Source organism: Rattus norvegicus, chromosome 5 (assembly GCF_021556685.1).
Source record: "Rattus norvegicus strain SHRSP/BbbUtx chromosome 5, alternate assembly SHRSP_T2T, whole genome shotgun sequence".
NCBI lineage: Eukaryota > Metazoa > Chordata > Mammalia > Rodentia > Muridae > Rattus > Rattus norvegicus.
The window spans coordinates 76841830-76861575 of NC_141538.1; the positions used below are offsets into that span (position 1 = coordinate 76841830).

The 19746-nt window shown below is 44.5% G+C and overlaps 2 protein-coding genes across 12 annotated transcripts in view; both read right to left on the reverse strand.

The window, feature by feature from the left end:
* The window catches only part of Tmem245 (transmembrane protein 245), a 76275-nt gene extending 73054 nt beyond the window's left edge, over window positions 1-3221 (reverse strand). For 9 of the 10 annotated variants that reach the window (XR_015619457.1, XR_015619458.1, XM_087547927.1 and 6 more), the window contains exon 1: window positions 2637-3221. Coding sequence is in view for 4 of the 10 variants with exons in the window: in XM_087547927.1 (XP_087404053.1) it covers window positions 2637-3203 (567 nt within the window). In the remaining 6 variants the exon portion in view is untranslated. 10 annotated transcript variants of the gene reach the window in all.
* An 8226-nt stretch (window positions 3222-11447) lies between these two features.
* Window positions 11448-19746, reverse strand: part of Frrs1l (ferric-chelate reductase 1-like) — a 34153-nt gene continuing 25854 nt past the window's right edge. The window contains exons 5-6 of one of the 2 annotated variants that reach the window (XR_015619941.1): window positions 15823-17266; window positions 11448-15353 (exon numbers count right to left, since the gene is read on the reverse strand). Coding sequence is in view for 1 of the 2 variants with exons in the window: in NM_001419637.2 (NP_001406566.1) it covers window positions 17094-17266 (173 nt within the window). In the remaining variant the exon portion in view is untranslated. 2 annotated transcript variants of the gene reach the window in all.

Here is a 19746-nt window from a genome sequence, read left to right on the forward strand (position 1 = left end):
GAGTAATCCCAAGTGGAGCGCAGAGGAAGAAAGCATAAGAACAGACTGCGAACAAATGGAAGTGCACAGAAGCAGCAACAGAAAGGAGAAATGATGGGGCCTGCACACCTGCACAGACAGTAGGAGAAACAGAAAACAGTATGAGCTCCGAACTAAGTCCAGGGCGACAGCTGTGATCAGTCCAATTTTTATGCTCTTTTCGTTTCTTTTCTAAGCTAAATATTTAAACATATGTGCTTGGACAAAGGTTCTCTGCCCTTACTGAAGGGCATCTGAGATCTGATGACAGCAGATCTATGCCTGCCAGCAACAGGTTCAGAGTATGAACTGATTACTCTAGTTTTTCAGATCTGAAGTCTCTTCCCCCTACTGGGCAGGGCTGCTATCACAGTGCAGCTGTACCGGTGTTAGAAGCTAGGTCAGTGCCTAGCATGAAGTACACATGCATAAGCTCCATCTTGAACCGTCTGAATGTGGGTTTGCTTACCTGGTACTTGTCTCTCTGGCTCTGCCATGCTGCCTCACATTTACAAGTTGTCTTAAAGCATAAGGGCCAATGTTTTGTATCAGGCAGCCCTGCTTGGGCTCACAAAACCAAACACTGTGGTCTATGAGAAAGAAGTTACATGTAGCTTCGACCAGTGTCAGATGAAGGCTAACACACCTCACTTCATCCACTTGCTACCCCCCTATCAGCGTTGGCAGAACTCAACCCTGACACTTGTCTCCTGGAAAGATCAACCTTCAGGCACTCACTTCAGCTTAGTACTCTCACCACACACTTCTAACTCATGTCTCTTATGGGTTTGTTGTGCTTTTTAACTCCCCTCTCGGCTCCCTCTCTCCCATCTCTGTGACCAAACAACTGTGTCAGGAGCCCTTTGATAGTATTTATTGAAAGGCTATGGGTGTAGATCAGTGGTAAAAAATTATATGTGACTGTCACATATAAATACAAACGTGATGGTTGACATCAGGAAAAGGATACTAAAAGGTATATATATTGAGCTTCACATGGCTTCCTAAGTGTGTAAGCCCTTCCGCTTGCTCTCTGAGGGACTCGTAGAAATGGCCCATTCCCTCCCATCCCTGCTAATGTACCTCTGAACGCCACCTCTAACTCCAGCTGAAAAGAATACTATTCATACAAGGCAAGCCTTCCTCTTCTCATTTCCTAGAGTTCAATGGATAACACCTGAGTTTTAGCAGCAGCTGAAAATGCTACAGAATCCGTAGTGGTGGCTGGATTTTTGAGGACTTTTCTTTACACATTATAGTTTGTTTTTTTCTGTGAGGGATTTAATCCATGTAACTGACTTACTTAACAACAAAGGGAAACTGATTTTAGCTTCTTTTTGTAAAGTTATTTTTAAATATTTATTTTTATCATTTTTATTTAAGGATATGTAAGAGACAACCCATGTGTACGCAGGTGCTTGCAGAAATCAGAAGAGGATGCTGGGATCCTTGGAGTTGGAGGTAGAGGAGACTATCAGTGAACCAACATGGGGGGCACAGGGATAGAATTCAGGCCATCTGGAAGAGCAGCAAGTGATTAAGCTCTGAGTCCCTGAATTTATCGTCTTAAGAATCAACAACAGGTCTGGATCTATAGGTCAGTATTTGTCTTACCTAGGGCCCACTAACACCTGGGTTTGGTACCCAGCACAACTTTTAAAAGGTGAACCACAGATTGGACAGTACTGTGAGAAGTGTACACTTACCTCTGTATATGTCTGTTCCATTAGGATATGCTAATATATGAGGTTGAAGGTACAATTCAGTAGCAAATAGGAAGCCCCCAGCAGCTCCCACCCCCCCAAAAGTACTCATATACAATCATATGACAAAGTACTTGACAATGTGCTCAATCAACTTTAAACCTGAACCAAATGGTGAACTCATGATCCTGAGACCAATTAGCAATCTACCAACACCCTTTGGCAAGTTGAAACCTGCTTTAATAAAGGTAACTATTTTGTAACTTTAATAATCTCGGAGCATACTCACTTTTTCACCAACAAAGTGAACAAAAGTGAAATAGTACGAGGTGTGTATGCTGGGTCTCATGCTCTCTAGGAATAGCTCTCTTCCTGGCATTGCATTCTTAGCCCCTGTGGTAGTTTATCGACCAACATTCTTAAGATTCTTAAGCATTAAATAACCACTTCATTTTAACCTTACCCAATAAATACGTGGTCAAACCAACTTGATATATGGTCTGAATCGGGAAATGTCTCTAAGATTATCTTTGAAATTTCCTTCCAATTCTGAAGTTCCTTGATTCCCTAAGAATGACACCTGGGCGATGCAACCATAGCCTATCTCTGCTTAACGTAGTCCACTACTGTAGACCGGGGCGGATGCGCAATGGCCCACACATAATAAAAAGTTATTGAAAAGCACCCAGAGTCACGCAACTAGGGGGAAAGAACTGAACTCACCAAGGGACCTTTTCCCTACATGAGGGCAGGTTTCAAATCACATCCGCCTCTCTTGAAGGAACTGGGCCAAGTTTCTCGGATGTGGGAAGGCGGGCCGTCACCCGCGCTTACTGGAGCAGGGTGAGAGGACCTTTGGCCGCCTTGTCGCGGTATCCCGGGTCCCGCCAACCCCGCACGCACGCACTCACTCACCCACAAGCTGCTGAAGTAGTCGAGGCCGCGGCAGATGAGCGCGCCGGCGTGCGCTAGCAGTACCTGTACGCCCAGGTAGCTGCCGAGGCAGTAGAGACCGTAGAGCAGCGGACCGCCCGCGCCCAGCAGCAGCAACAGGCGGCGGCGGCGCAGCGCCTGCTCGCCCAGAGCCTCCACGCCGTAGTCTGCGAAGCAGAGCGGCAGCAGCAGCGCCGCCAGCACGATGGGCGTGTGCGCGCGATGCAGACGCCGCAGCCACAGGCGGCCCAGGCGCGTGAGCGAGCTCTTGAACGGGTGCAGGAAGGTGCCGCACAGCACGGCCCAGAGCAGCGGCCGCAGAAAGGCCTCGAGGATGAAGTACACAAGAACCGCGGCGCCGCAGCACAGGCACACGAACAGCACGGCGCCCGTGTTGTAGAAAGCCTGTTTGATGGGCTTATCAAAGCGCAGCGCCAGCGCCGCGGTACGCGGGGTCTCGCTCGGCCCGGCCGTGCGCGGGACCCGGGGTTCCGACCGGGGAGAACCCCGCGGGCTTGGCTCTTCCGCAGGGCCGCCACGGTCGGCCATCGCGCCTCTGCCTGGACCGAGGGGCGGGGCTGCGAGCTGGCGAGGAACGCGAGGCGGAGGCGGGCGGTGCAGCGAGGGTTTGTGGGTTTTGTAGTTTCCAGACGGCGGTGGAGCATGCGTTAGAACCCAGGGAAACTACAACTCCCAAGAGGCTGAACACAAATGCCTCCGCCCTTGGGCCCAATGGTCCCTCAGGGACCAGGTAACAAGTTTTAAGGGGATCCAAGAAAATAGGGGTGGGGGTGGGAGACCGACGCTTTGATTGATGTCAACTTTTCCGGGGACAGGATCTCATAAGAGACTCTTTCAGAGATGGAAAACACAAGCTTTTCTTTATGTTTGGGAAGTATTTTTAAAAACACTGAGGCACAGACTTAGCTTTACTGATTTATTTGATAAAAACTTATTTTTAATCGTGTGTATGTAACTAACGTGTGTGGGTGGTCAAAGAAACCAGAAGTGTCTAATCTCCACAGATACAGGCGGTTGTGAGCATCCTGGCCTGGATGCTGGGAATAGAACTCAGGTCCTTTGGAAGACTGATACACCCTCTCAAACACTTTTTAAAGTGTCCTCGGGTGTTTATGAAAGGATTTTAAATAGCTATTACCGTTTGATAGTTTCTGGTCTAAGTGCTTTGCTCCTATCAACTCGTTTTATCATTTGAACATCCCCTATAGAGATGTTACTAGTCATGTTTTGCAGGAAATCAGGGCCACAGAGAAACTGAGTACCTGGACTCATACAGCTAGCTATCAAGTGGGTGAAGTCAGTTCACACTGTGGACCCTTAATCTGTGGTTCTGCCTATGTTAATTGATCTAAACCTTTCGAGGGGATCCTTTCAAGTCTGTGTAAAGTTCCTTAGAGAACCATAATGTGCGGCGGCTATTAACCGTTTGTGCCTCATACAGCGTGGGAACTCAGTATGGGAGCAATCCGAAAATCTCGGAGTGCCTATTCCAGAGTGTTAAACAGCCACTCTTCGCTTTTAGTACCTGGAGTCAGGTCAGCAAAGCTCCCCAGTGCAATGTTCTCTCTGACGAGGTATAATGAAAATCAGAGTTCTTACTACAGGATGCTTATGGGAAAAGAGCAAACCCTGAGCAGTGCAGCATTCTTCTGCCCGAAGGAAAAAGTATTGTGATCCAAGCCTGCTTCCTGTAAAATATGCGGAAGAGGATTTTTATTTGAGGAAGAGACAGAAGGAAGAGACATAAACGGAGAAAGGGAGAAAAGGGGTGGCGGGGGGGGGGGGGGGGCGCCGGCCTTTACACCTTTACTGAGAGCTCAGTGTGAGAGGATTCCATCATATTACTCCCAGCGTGTCTTCTCTTTCTCTTCTAGTGTAAATGTGGTAGTTTTCACATGAAGAAACATTGCTAACTATGTCCTGGATATAAAAGGATTCAGTAAGTGGTGGGGAAAAAGAAAGAAAAAAAAACAGAAAAAAGAATTCCTCTCTCCTTTCCATCTTGCTCATAAGTGTGGGGCCACGGGTTTTCAGCGTCTGGGGTCTTTGGAGTTGGAGTCAGCAAATGTTTGCAGCAGTTGGGCTTACGTTTTACTGAGCTACTTAACCACTTTGTTCAGACCCTCTGATATCACCATCGCAAATTATAGTCGTCAGATTTGCTGTCAGTGTGCATATTCATTGACTTGAGCTGCTCTTTATATAACAAGGTGTCACCTTCACCATTTTGGGAAGTGGGAGGTGCTTGACACATGTTCAGAGCCATGAGTCAGCATCCACCACCCATGCCACCCTGGTGCTCAAAGCTCAAGAGTCTAGGGCCCGTCACAAGATGAGCAGTGCTTCTGACATTCCGTCCCCCCAAATTTCTAATCCCTGTAGAGCCGAACCAGAGGGGACGAAGAGGTCTTTCTGCTCAGCTTAGAGCACCTGTGCCTTTTGTCACTCAGGCCTTGAACCAGTCACTTGTACCCAATGGTGAAGCATCCTCCGTGAATGGCTACTTCACTTCGAGCTTCCCTAAGAAAATGGCCTCAGAGCACATCCAAATGACCCCCTGAAGCCAGCAAATCTCTCCGATTATGAAATCTAAGTACCTGTAAACATTAAGGAACTCTTTACCAAAGGACGCAAGGCCTCTGAGTGTTGCCTGAATTGTGTTGGGGCCCCAGCTCAGCAAATGGAAGAGACTCTGTCATGGTACTATACTCTGTTCCCAAGTCTCAGTGGAACTTGAACTTGCTGCACCTCTCAAAAGGGTTTGGCAGGCATCAGGTAGAATTTCCATTGAAGGAGAGAACTCTTAACAGAAAAGAAACCAAGGCAGTATAAACGGAGAAGTATTTGTATGGCCTCCTGTACCCTGGGTTTTTCTTCACCTCCCCTAGGAGTCAGCATGCTGCTGTCAACGTTGCTGGTTGATGTGTCTGTCTCCCTACAGAGCTCCCAGAGAGCAGGGACTGGAACTGCTCCCATTCTGTGTGTCTATAACCTGACCCAGCAAAGGATATTCATGATCCAGAGTAAGAGATCCAAACATAGCAAGCAAGGGAATGAATGTGTGCTTTCCTTTCCCAACGGCCTGTTTGTGCTTCCTACATAATACTGAGACTTTCAAGCACACATCTGGTTGCTAGCAGGGAGACACAGTGAGAAAAGGCTACTGTGTGGAAGATACTGCACAGCTGAAAACTTGATGACAACTTTGTAATCGTGGAGAGTTAGAACTGCAAAGCCAAATTATCTTGGGCTGTTTTAATAGTCCCCTTAACAGCCACTTATCATTCACCCCTGTGTCTAACCTAACATCCTTTGACCATAAGGTAAAACCTTTAAAATATATTTTTAGCAACCCTATATATTTTTAGCTCTTTCATCCATCTAAAAGCTAAGAATGTCATCAGAGAATATCTAAGTACATTGTAGAGTTTTCCCTTCTTTGATATAACTTACCTACTTGTACCCTATGAATGTTTTTGGTTAATGCCTAAATTTATGTCTTTGTCCCCCACCCCCACCCCCCAAGACAGTGTTTCTCTCTGTGGCTCTGGCTGTCCTGTAACTCACTCTGTAGTCTAGTGACAATTTTGGAATTTCGGTTTTAAAAAAAACCATAGAAATACTATAAGAATATTTTTTGTTTTAATCCCAGGTGTGGAGGATATGAGGCTACTTCCCAGCAGCTGACTATGATTTGCCTCATGCTCTAGTAGAGGCATGGTTTTGCCAGCTGCAGGTAGTTGCTGCGATTGTGTGACGTTTAGAATTCTGGGAACTTTTCAGAGAGTATATAAATGTTAGTACCCCAGGTGGTGGGGCAGGTAGTTGTTGGTCATCCAAGCAAGGGGGTGTTATTCGTGGTTTGTTAGTAGTCATGCTCAAAGAAGAAACAGAAAGAAATACGATTTTGAGATCTCTCTCTCTCTATCTCTTCTCCTCTTCTTTCTCTCCTATTTAAGTGTGAAACTGGGGGCTAAAGGGTGGAAAAGAGAAGAACCGACAAAGTAGCAAAGACCAACTGCACTATACACCAGGCTGGTCTCGAACTCACAGAGATCTGCCTCTGCCTCCTGAGTGCTGGGATTAAAGGCATGTGCCACCACTGCCCAGTGACCTTCTTTATTCTTTAATAAAACCTCTTGTAACCACTTCCATGCTGAAGTATACCTATTAGAGCAACCTGGATGCATGCATAGTCCTAGGCCATAATCAATCCTTTCTCCTTTTGAGATGAGTGCTGTGCATGTTTGGGGTTGATAACAACCTAAGAACTAAATTTGAAAATCTCAAGCTCATGGGGCATCTGCTCTAGTGTGTCTTCTAATGTGCCATGCTTTTAGATTCTCTTTGTTGACATCACATGACTAAGTACAAATCCCTCAGCGGTGCTTCCTAGGCACCCTGGATACAGTGGAAATAAAACAGGTCAGGCCAATAAGCTGACCCTGAGAGCATGCTGCTCCTGACACCCCAGTTGTATGAATCAAGGTATTGTCTCATCCTTATATCTGTTGGAATTACTTTGGTGGGGAGGGAACAAGACATGGTGAGGCCCTGACAGGAGCCCTCAAAATGATTCCCTGCCTAGAGTTGTTTCTTGAGCAATCTGTGGCCCACTCGCTCCCCCCTGGATGAATACAACCTTCAAAATGTAACAGCAGCAGGGAGAGTCTTAACCCAGCAATGTGCCTGTCATAGAGTTCTCCAAGAGTGTCTACAAACCCTTCCACCTGTGCTAAGTACTTGTGTTGCACAATACTATCCTCCGAGCAGAGCAACCACCATCTTCAGACGACTGCTCTACCTGCTTGGAGACCGTCCTGGCCAGGCTCGTTGTCTGATGACATTCCCTTCCAGAAAGATGGAAGGGTCACTGAATGTCTAGCTTCCCAGACATTTGTACGCACTTCTGCTCAAAGTGCTTAGAGTCTCCCAAGAGAGCTGAGGAAGGTTAATTGAGAGGGGCTTCATCTGCACAGCCATTGTTCATTTTTGGGTTCAGACCTCCTAGAATCTCTGTTTTAGTGTCACTCATGTTCCGGCCTGTAACCCCTCACCCATGCTAAGTAAGTCTAACAAACGTATTACTTACTGGAGTGAACTTTGGTGACCTGGAAAACTGATTTGTCATTGAGACCTCAATGTGAAGGAGAGGAGTAGGTATTGTTCACTCACTTAACCAGGAAGAAAATCCTCAGAACTTGGTTTTGTTAGAATGTTGTATGTTCATGTCTACATATGCTCAGTGCAGGAGAGACTGAAGTCTCACGTGATCACACATGCATTCAGTTTCCTGAGCCACCACTTGCTATCTACACGGTTGTGAGCAGGTGACGCCGTGTTTCTGAACATGGGAGAGAAGGCATGATGACCCTGTGACCAGGTACCATGAGAGTTACTAACATATACTACTTCTTTTTTTTTTTTTTAAGATTTATTTATTATATATATGTAAGTACACTGTCGCTATCTTCAGACACACCAGAAGAGGGCATCAGATCCCATTACAGATGGTTGTGAGCCACCATGTGGTTTCTGGGATTTAAACTCAGGACCTCTGAAAGAGCAGCCAGTGCTCTTAACCACTGAGCCGTCTCTCCAGCCCAACATACTTTTTCTAACCCCACAAAACCCTGCCCTGGGAGCTTTCCATCTGGGTTAAATAAATCAGGAAAGATGCTCAGCAATTATGTCAACTTATCCAAGGTTGTACAGCAAGAAAGTGGTTCTGTCACCTTCCATAGCCTCTGATTCCCATGAAATGACCCAATTATAATGATTACCTTACCATAGAAATTCAAATAGTGATGTTAGAATAGTTACCACAATGTCTTTAAGAACAATTACTGTAAATCAGTGCTAAATACATGGCACATACTGCACCTGGCAGACATTACTAATAGACCACTGGGTTCTTTCTCATTGTTCTACTGTAGTTCTCTATTGCTGTGACAAACACATGACCAGAAGCAACTTGGGGAGGAAAGGATTTAATGCATATGATGGTCCAATATGGAGGGAAGTCAGGGCAGGAGCCTGGAATCAGGAACTAGAGCAGAGGCCTTCGAAGAGGGGTGCTTTGAGAAAGCAGGCTGAATGAGCCAGGAGGAGCCACAGCCTTAAGTGCTCTTAACTGCTGAGTCATCTCCAGCCCTGTTTTGTTTTGTAATCTCAGGGGGAAGGATAAATGATGTAGCTTTTCTCTTTCCTCCTTCCATTGGGAGAAAGTAGGTGGTGGGGAGCATTGAAGGCTGAAGTCTGTGATAAAATAAAATAAAATAGAATAAAAAAAATAAAAAATAAAATAAAAAAAAAAAAGATGGGACTGTCCCAGCACTCAGGAGGCAAAGGAAGGTAGATTTCTGTGAGTTCAAGTCCAGCCTCGTTTACAAAGCAAGTCAGGACAGCTGGGGCTATTACACAGAGAAACCCTGTCTCAAAAAACTAAAAAAATAAATAAAATAAAATAAAATAATGGACTGGATGTCAGAAACTAGACAGTCAGAAACAGAATAACCATTAATGTCCTTACGTGGTGGCCCCCTGGCTTCAGAGGAATGACTGACATTTTCTCTGAAATGGCTGACATTTGTATGTTAGGGGGTTGGGATTTCGAACACTGGGCCATCCATCCCTTCCTTGACTGTGTGCCCTACAACACCCAAAGGTTGAGGCTACCCAGTGGCAGCTACCCAGCCTTCCGCTGTGGCTCTGAACAAGACTGAAAGCAGAAGGTGGTGGGTGTATGTCAAATGCCCAGACTAATCTATTTTTGTTGCTGAACGATCTTGTTTGTTTGTGGGTTTATTTGTTTGTCTTGTTAATGGCTCAGCTAATCTCAAACTCAGGGGTCCTCCAGCTTCAGCCTCCTTCCTGCTGAGACTATAGGTGTCACCTCACCCAGCTAAATGGAACCGCTCACTTACAGGTGACGCGAACCCTGATGCTTTCAATCCTGTGCATTGCACAGTTGTGCACCCAGCACTCTGATGGTGTCGCTTCAGCTCTAACAGGCCTCTCCACCTACCTTCCTTCATGCACTATGATCCACACGCTGCAGCCAGTGTCATCTCTTAAGACCCCAACTGACCTCTTTCCAAGCCTCTTGACCCTACATCCGGGCATCTGAGCATATCGTTACGGCTTGCAAGGTCTTTGTGACCCAGCTCTAGCTCACCCTACCTCATCTCTCTACTGTCCTCCACCTTGCCCTTCATTTCCAGTCTTAGGATCCGGAACCTAATACCTCCAACGTGGAAAGAGTGTGGCCCGCCACGGCAAAAAGCACTTTGCAATTATAGCTAAGCTAAAGCTCTTTAGAAAGAGATCACTTGTAGGTTATGGTAGAGAGGGGCTACATAGAACCCAGAGTATACCTACCAAAGGAAGAGTGGGAGATTAAACTACGCAGAATGAAGCACCGTGCCATACCATTGAGGCAGCGCTCAGACGACCGTTGGAATGACAGATGAAGGAAAGCTGGCAGCTATGAACAACTAAGAGAAACCAAAAAAAAAAAAAAAAAAAAAAAAAAAAAAAAAAAAAAAAAAAAAAAACGAAGCTTCCTATATGACGCCTCTAGAAGAAACAGCCCCTGCCAACACCTTGCTTCAGCTGAGATCTCTGGCCACTGGAAGAGTGAGATGGTCCATCTGTGTGGTTTTAAGTGACTGCCTTTGTAGAAATCTGTTCACACATGGCAGCTTGTCAAATGCAGGTGGGGCCGGCCGGCACACAACCTGTTGATCTTTCTCCTTACTTTGTCCTCTCCTTTCTTGGAGGTCCCCCTTATCCTCTGCCTACTTGGTCTCTGTCAGTTTGGGCTACTCTCCCATTACTTTCGACTAGATGGTGCAATAGACGTAGAAGCTAGGAGGTCTGGCACCAAGAAACCAGGATGATCAAGTTCTGACAAGGGTTTCCTCATCCCTTCCTATAAAGGCACTAATCTCATCCCAAAGGCTTCCCCGCCACCACCCAGTATGCCAAATCCCTGCTGCCACAGTGAAGTTTATAGTTTCAGCATGGAAATACTAAGGGAACACATCCAGTCCACTGAAATCTTAACCGCAGTATCCCCGGCTGCTTTCCTGGTTGCAAGCTCGGGGAGGACCCACTGCTCTGGGTTTCAACAACACGAGAGCTTCTCTGAATCACCGTAGCTACCATCAGTCCCAGGAAAATCAGGAGCTCAGCTACTGCAACTTCTCTTCCTCCTCAAGACTCGCTGGCCTCTACCTATTCGTCCCCCTTAAAACCACATCTAATTACTTAGTGTGTGTGCGCACAGGCAAGCACATGGAGGTCAGAGGATGACGTGTGAAATTCAGCTCTCTCTTTCTACTGGGTGGCCTCTGTGGACCACACTCAGGTCATGAGGCGTGACAGCCAGCGTGCTGACCGCTGAACCACCTCAGCAACCCCTCTATTGTTCTTCAGTGACACTAAGCTTTAGTGACCAATAAGGACCTTTTAACCGAAAGTCTTATAGCCAGATATATGCAGTAAAACGGCTGATAGACTTGAAATGGGACTCTAGACTGCCATTTACTTCTTGATACAGTGTCAAACTGAAGTTTTCCCTAGACCCATTTTTACATAAGTTTTGGGGACTTCAGCAACACAGCTTTCCTCTTAGACAAGACAGGTTGCCATCTTTCCTGAGTTCTATAACGATTCGGGAAGAACGGAGAAAAGAAAAACTTTCCAAGTAAATAACACACAAACAAAAGAAGTAGAAAATTTTTAAAAAAGTGCGCCAGAACAAAGCAATAAGGAATTATAAACTAGTTTTAATTACATCAACAGGAAGAATTTCAAATTATGTTGAGAGTTTCCGTTCTTAAAGTTTCATCCTGGTTAATACATTCTGAGTATAACTTAATATTCTATAGATAAAAGTATGTATGGTGGCCGGTGAGTGGAATCATCGTTCAGGTAGCAGTTAGGAGTGTTGCTACAATGACTTTACAGAAACAGAAACCCATATCTTTATTAGTAATGCGCCACACTTCTTAGAGTAAAAATCCACATAAGACAGGCTTATAAATATACATTTATATATAATCTCAAAATCAATCACAGTTGAACATTAGGTATACAACTTTTTATAAAACAAATATAACCCATCAGTGTCTATTTAAAGGCATAGTTTTAACAAAATAGTATTTTGTAGACAGTCTCAAAAAAACTGTATTAGTACTTGGAGTCAGACTGTTCCAGCATGTCGATGCCTCAGGGGGAATAAGGCATGTGGAGAAGCTGCATTCTCTCTTCCGGGGCTGAGGGCCCAGGGCATTCGATGAAGCAGCAAAGAGTCTAATGACCTGGGCGAGTGCCACACCCACTGAGCATTCAACAAACTGAGAGAATGATTACATTCCAGAAGAATCGGACTGAGTGGTTACTCTCACCTAATAGCAAATATTTGAGAGAAAACTGAAAATATTCCCCAGTCATTGGTGTATTCTTAAATAGAACACGCCCCCTCCCCCAGGCTAGATTTACATATGTTTTCCCATTGCCAGGCATATTTAAGCTCTTATTTCCCTAAACTACTATTTTCAGGAAAAGGAAATTATATGCAAGTCATCTGTTAAATAAAGACACAAGGAAATCCAACATGAAACTACTCAAGTTGCTCACTGAATAATGAAATAGAACGAGAGAACTAATGCAACTTAAAACATGTTTAGGCTGCCTCGTAACATGCCAGTTACTCATAGAGAAAAGTTAAATTAAGCAACAATGCATATATGCTCCTAATACTTTGTATAATGCTAAATATGTGAGTCAAGGCTTAATAAAAGATCTAGGGATCCTTTCTATAAACTAAATTACCAAAAATTCACAGGTAAGTATGCTTTTAACACGTAATGTTTTATCTCTGGGTTTTAAAGTATACAAGAGATCAGAAAAAGAACTAACCCTGACAATAACCTTTAGTGGTGTGCGTGTGTGTGTGTGTGTGTGTGTGTGTGTGTGTGTACACACATGCACTCACAGGGATACACTCAAGTGCATGTTTATGTATAAATACACTCCCATCTGTCACATATGTACAAAGTGTATATACATATAAACACACTGAAAATAGTCAACCTGTCTACTAAATATGCAGTTGTTTGTAGAGTACGGATGTACAATAGTTAACTACAGTCACCTCAGCACGTGACCTAGTATGCTGGCTCTCACGCATTGTTTTATTGTATGAGATGTAGGCGTCACATGTATAAAACACTCTGTGCCCTTAATGATATTTTTTTTTTAATTTCTACTTGGAAATACATTACTCTAAAGCATAGAAATGTTCGCCAAAAGAGTAGTTCAGCAGTGAGACGTGTTCATGACTGTCAAACCTCAGGCAAAACAAAGCTGCGGCCTACCCAGACGGGTTCTTCACTGTTTCCTCTTCCGTGCCAACTCTAGCAGACACATTATAGCATGAATGCACAAGGATGCTACGATGTTATTTGTTTATAGCAGAAAACCAACTATAAATCATTTTTAAATAAATTATTCCTCAACTTTAATAGTTTTACCACTAGCTAATAAGTTACTGCTGATAGGGTTTACAACTGACCAGATAAATAGTATGCCCATGACTAAAGCCACTGTGAAAAACCAGAGTCCACAAGCCCAGCCCAGTCTACTTCCTGTTTCTGTTCAGCCTGTAAACTAAAAACATTTTTTCTTTTACATTTTCCAATCGCTTTTTGAAACTTAACAGATCATTTTGGTACCTGCAAAGTGTATGAAGTTCGAATTCCAGTTGTTTTACTAGTGTGCGGCCATGCTTGTTTCTTTTGGAGCTGTCTGTGGCAGAGTAGAACAGCTGCGACACAAGTTCAAGGTTAAAATCTATACAACCTGGCCCTTTAGAAGAAGATACAAGTGATCCTGGGCTAGAACTGAAAACGCTGTTCAACTTCAGCGCTAATGCCACGTAAGATAAAATCCCGAATACAGACAGCACACTTGAATTGCAAGAAAGTATAACTCTGCTGGGATGGAAATCCATCCCTCAGGTGTCAAACCTTGTCATTTGTTTAAGGGCAAAAACCAACCCAAGGTAACTGAATGCAGCTTCCAAATGTTCTCTGAATGGGTGTTTGACTATAGTGGGACAACAAAAGCATATGGGGTTCCGTGTCGTAAGATAGACCAAGCCTTTAAGAAAGTCATGTTTAAAAATTAACTAATGCATTCTTCCAATCATGTCCAGTCTACACATTAGTTTGAGAAACATTAATGGTCCTAAAACAAACTGGGGTTGTAGTTCAGTATACAAGGCCTTGGGTATGTCCCCAGTGCTGAAAAGAAAGGGGGGGAGGGAGAGAGACAGGGGGGTACTAAAATGTTTTTAAGCAAAAAATAAAGTTAAATGTGGGGACTGGAGAGATGGCTCAGTGGTTAAGTGCACAGTCTGCTCTTCCAGAGGTCCTGAGTTCAATTCCCAGCAACCACATGGTGGCTCACAACTATCTAAACGGGATCTGATGTCCTTTTCTGACACGCAGGTGTACATGCACAGAGAGCACTCACATGCATAAAATAAACCTTAAATATAAAAAAGAAAAAGTTTTTTTAAAAAAAAGTTGTGTTCCTTTCCTCAAATACAGCTGTAAGAAGTCCTCTGCTTGCTGTAAAGTACTAGGAGACAGTTGAAGGCACACCATTGACTTGAGAATGGATAGCAGGTTCTATTTAGTGAAAGCTCGAAAGACTCTGCATGAGGTGGAGTCATATCCCCACCCTTGGCCCAGGCTGCTTCTTGCAAGATACGTGCATTAAACTAGTGTACATTTATCTGCCACTCATATTTCACTTGGGCATTTTTACCAAAAAGCACTGACAGGCGTCTCCCTCAGGACAGACATTATATTAGAAAGGAAAACCAACTGTCGGATCTGGTGGCGTAGGCTTGAGATAACAGCAGCCAGGAGTCGGGAGGCTGGGAGGAGGCCTGTGAGGCCCTGCTGGAAGAGAGGGAATGAGTGGAGGGGGTAAAGGTCTTTCTCTTACATTAGATAAGAATGAAAGGAGTTTGAGTTCACACGGCTTTAACTCCAACAGGTCTATCAGTGGCTAGCTCTCTGACGGGACGGTCAACTGTTGTGATACATCCCTAGTCTGTAAATTCTTGTTCCAGGACACATGATTTATTGTTGAAAATTCCAACTGATATCCACAGAAAGGTAAAACCAACACATTCACTAAGGATTCTGTCATGTATGTTTTTGGAAGACACGGTTTGATCACAAGGAAGGACATAAAAACATTAGCTAGTCAGGTAAAGTATATATAGAGATTCCTCTGGCTCCAAGAAACTCACGACATCGAGGCGGCTTGTAGCTTGGCCCATCAGTTTGATGTATACCTCCTAAGAGGTAGTGTCTGTCATAAGGGTGAGCATTGAGAAATAGCTCCTACGTGAGGGGTTAGCAGCCAAAGCCTGCAATTTCACTAAAGCTTGACCTGTGTGCTGAGGAAGCCCAGTGGGCTCCAGGAGCACTTGAGTACGTCCTAAAACTAGTCCAGAGGACTGGAGGAAGAGAGAGTTTAAGTTAGAGCCTTTTCCATGAGGTCATCATCCACAGGAAGGAAGACAGCACAGCTGAGAGAGGAGAGCAGGCTGGAAGAACTCCAGGCCCCTCAGACTTGGGACAAGTGGCAGTCCTGAAGCAGAGAAGACCGACGCTTAGTAGAGTAAGTTGCATGTTACTGTAGGGGCAAGGATAACTCTGAAAGTTCCTAGCAAAAAAATAGACAAAACTGGTCACCAAAGTCAAAAGACTCGGGGAAGCAGTTACTTGATTGGAAACGGATGTGGGAGGGAGACACCACTCGCTCTGCTCCTCCTGGCAACTGGAGTCTGTCTCTACTGGCTCTGCTAGCTATAGATCGACTGTTGTGCACATAGGCATATAAAAATATCGGGCTTCTTATTTACAACACAGGTGTCTCTGTACGCTCCCAACCTTCGCTTCTCAACCAGCGTCGCATGCTGAGAAGCTGGTGTACCCGCCATGCTTGAGCCAAAAGAAAGATCAGAGGGCTTGGTGAAAAGATAATTGTACTGAGGTGGGGCCTCCGACTAGAACCTTGAGTTTGAAATGTGGTGTGGGCAGGAAGTAGCAATACTTACTTTGTTTTGGCTCTAGCCCAGGTGAGTCCGAACACTTTCCCATGGGGCGACCTTCACCACCGACGTGAATCTCGGAGATGACCTTATTAACCATAACCTGCTATTGCTCGCCTATAAAGTGGGAGCCAGCTTGGAAGCAGTGGGAACGAATCAGAGAATTCTGGAATGCCATGATGGGACCGACCCAGCAGTGTAAGCGCCCGCCGAGGCTCTCCTCTCCGAAGGCTGCTAACTTAGGTATTTCCTCTAAAAGAGTATCTGGTTCATTTGACAAAAGGAAGCTTGGAATTGAACACTTTTCACATAAACTTTTGGGAAGTTTACCTTAGGGTCCCCTGCCCCATTTTTGCTCCTGGTGTCTACAGCCTTTAAAAATGCTGACCTATGGTTAAATTGCCTTGTTTCCATAAGATGACTTGTCTGTTGTAATGGATATTTAATCATACTCAGTGTGTGCTGATCTGAACACCATTGGCCGCCCACGAACACCTTAGCTGGTGGAATGCAGTAGCAGAAGAGAGCCAATTCTAACTACTAAGAATTCTCCTATTTTTATCATTAAAATAATTTTACATCTTCAGGAACATTCACGTTTTTAATCTTTCCTAGCAGGGATATAAAACTGTTTTCTCATAACTACACACTAATTGAGGATATATTTTAGATAAAGACAAACCACTGGCTTATCACTAGAATCTCCCCCACACTCCCCATCAACTGTGTGACAATCTAAAAGCATTTCTGCGCCACAGAAATGTTCTCAAGAGGCTGATGACACACCGCGACGTCCCGTAAAGTCCTCCACGACAACGTGCTAAGTAACCCTCTCGTGCAGTACGACTCAAAAGTAAAGACTGCTTTGAGGTACGCTTTCCACGTCTAGTTTCCTCTACCTTCCTGTATGTCATCTGATCACGTCAGCCAAGGCTGTGAGACATGTGGGTCAACAAAAGGCACCCTTTGTCTGGGTTTAAATCCCAATCGGTATGACAGCCCTCGCAGTTCTACGAAGCCAATGCCCAGACATTGTAAAGCTCAAATAGAAAACGTATCTGGAAGTGTTTGCAAATGTCTTAAGTACTTCCTGAAAGTAGGGTTGCCTTGACAACCCTGTCTGAGTAGGAGAGAAACTAAACTTGCTCTTTTTTTTTTTTTTTTTGCCCAAAAAATGTTGAAATCATGACTTGTTTTTAGATAATAAAAGCTAAAGTTATACAGGCGGAAAAACACATACTGAAGGTGCTTCAGTAGCCTGTGGCTTGCAGCGGAGGTTAAGGGGTTCCCATCAGCAGGTAGAAGGTCAGGGCAACAATGAGAAGCAGACAAAAAGGAGAGGAGAAGGTCTGGTAGGCAGCCGACGGCATGAAAATGTCTTCGTACTTGTAAATACTGACAACGCGCTCTGAGGCCGGCGGAGAGTCTATGTCATGACGAGTGATGGAGCCTTTAACACAGAAGTAGGGGAGGACCCATCAAAAGCAGCACGGTGTGGAAGGGTAGAAACATTAAATGCATATGCGGTGTTTAAAGGTCTGCATTCCGGTACAAAGCCATCATCAGAACCCTCTGCAGTTACACCTATGATGGAGAGCACAGAAATCTCTACACCCAAAGAAAGTTCTTATTGATCTGCAGCCACCCCAAGATCAGACAACTTACTGTTCCCTCTGTTCTGTGGTGGCCAGTTTTAATATTTACTTGCATGAACTGAATGGATTTCTACTTGTCTCTAATATATTCAAACATCTCAATTTCAAAAGAAAAAAGATGTATTTTTTGAAACATTTATTTTTTGAAACATTTTAAAAATATTTTTAAAAGATTTATTTTGTTTTTAACACAAACACTCTCTCTCTCTCTCTCTCTCTCTCTCTGTGTGTGTGTGTGTGTGTGTGTGTGTGTGTGTGTGTGTGTGCAGAGACCTGATATGGGCACTCAGAACTGAACCTGTGTTCTCTGCCATAGCAGTATGTGCTCCTAACCTGAATAATCTCTCCAGCCTTGGAGGGGGCAGGCTATATTTTTAATGCAAAACATTATTGATTCGGCATCCTCAAATCTTTAGAGCAGTAGTAAACCCAAGGCTTCAAACACGCTAAGCAAATGTTCTATCACTGAGTTACTTCCACAGCCCCAAATCTTGCAGATACAGATCAGCAACTCTGGACAGCACCATTCTCCCACATAAGTGGAAGCCATCTTTCATTGCCTGTGGGCTATCATGAGTGAGCCAGCCTTTGGCTAGGGAGGTGGCATCATAAGGAGGACTATTTATTCTGCGAGCATGAGGACAGGAGCCCCTAAGTTTGAATCCCCACCACGCATATAAAAAGCCAAGCGTGGCTATATGTATGCATAACCTGAGTATTGGGGAGCAAAGATATGTATCCAGAACCTGAGCATTGGGGGGATCAAAGACAGGTAAGAGTCTAAGAGTTCATGGGCCAGCAGGCCTGTGTAGCCAAAAAGGCCGACTTCCAGTTCCATAAGGGACTCTATCTCAAGAAGTAAGGTGAGCAGGGTACTTTAATCCTAGGATTTGGGAGGCAGGTGAACCATAGTGAGTGGGGAGTTCCATGTATAGAGACCCTGTCTCAAAGATAGATAGATAGATAGATAGATAGATAGATAGATAGATAGATAGATAGATAGATGGATGGATAGATAGGAAAGAAATAGGGGAATAGGCAGAACATAATAAAGGAAGACATTTGATACCTTACTCTAACCTCATCTATACACTCACATGACTGAATCACGGGGATGAGGGAGAGAGTAAAGAAGGGAAAAGAGGGGGGAGGGGAGGGACTTCCCTAACCAAACGAGATTGGCATGCCAGATGGCAGTGGTTTTTCAAGAAGAGCCGGGAAGAACGGTTTGGAAAGAATGAGTAATGTAACAAGTCCTTGGATGGGGCTTTTTTCCACCTGGTTACCAGTTGAAGAAGGAGATTCTGTGTGTACAATGCTTAAGGACTGATTGCACGGGTCAGCGGCACGGAGAACGCCTCCCATCTGAGGGTTTAATCCTCAGCACCAAAGAAGTAAACTGATGGAAGAGAAATCGTAAGAAGCTAAGTTTTTCAAGCTATCTGCTATGCTGCACATCTGTGGTTGCAGATTCCAGCAAGATTAAGGCAAGAGAACTGCTTGAACCAAGAGTTCTTTTTCTTTTTCTTTTTATGTTTTTTTGAGACAAGGTTTTTCTGTGTAGCTCTGGCTAGCCTGGATTTCAGATCTGCCTCCCTCTGCCTTCCTGATCCTGGGATTAAAGGCATGTGCCACCATGCCCAGCAAGATTTTTGTTTTCTTTCTTTCTTATTTATGTATTTATGTATTTATATGAGTACACTGTAGTTGTGTTCAGATGCACCAGGAGAGAGCAACAGATCCCATTACAGATGGTTGTGAGCCACCATGTGGTTGCTGGGATTTGAACTCAGGACCTCTGGAAGAGCAGTCAGTGCTCTTAAACCGCTGAGCCATCTCTCCAGTCCGATTTTTGTTTTCTTTATGTAGCAGATGTGCAGCTTGATCTTCATGTGGGACCTCTAACAACTGGAGCAGAGGCTGTCTCTTACTCTGTTGCCTGCCTTTGAACCCCTTTTGGATTGGTCTGCTTTGCCTAGTTAGGCTCAATAGGGAAGATGAGCCTAGTCCTACTGCACCTTGATTTGCCAAGGTGGGTTGATATCCATGGGAGGCCTCCCCTTCTCTGAGAAGAAAAGGAGAGGGGATTGAGGGAGGGGAGGAGGGGGGGAAAGACCTGGGAGAAGAAGAGAGAGGTGAAACTCCAATCAGGATATAAAATAAATAAATTAATTAAAGTTTAAAAAAAGAAATGCTAAAAAATTCTTGTTGAGGCAAAGTTGATTAGTCATGTCTGACTTCCTGAAAAAAAAAAAACATATTAAGCCTGGGTTAG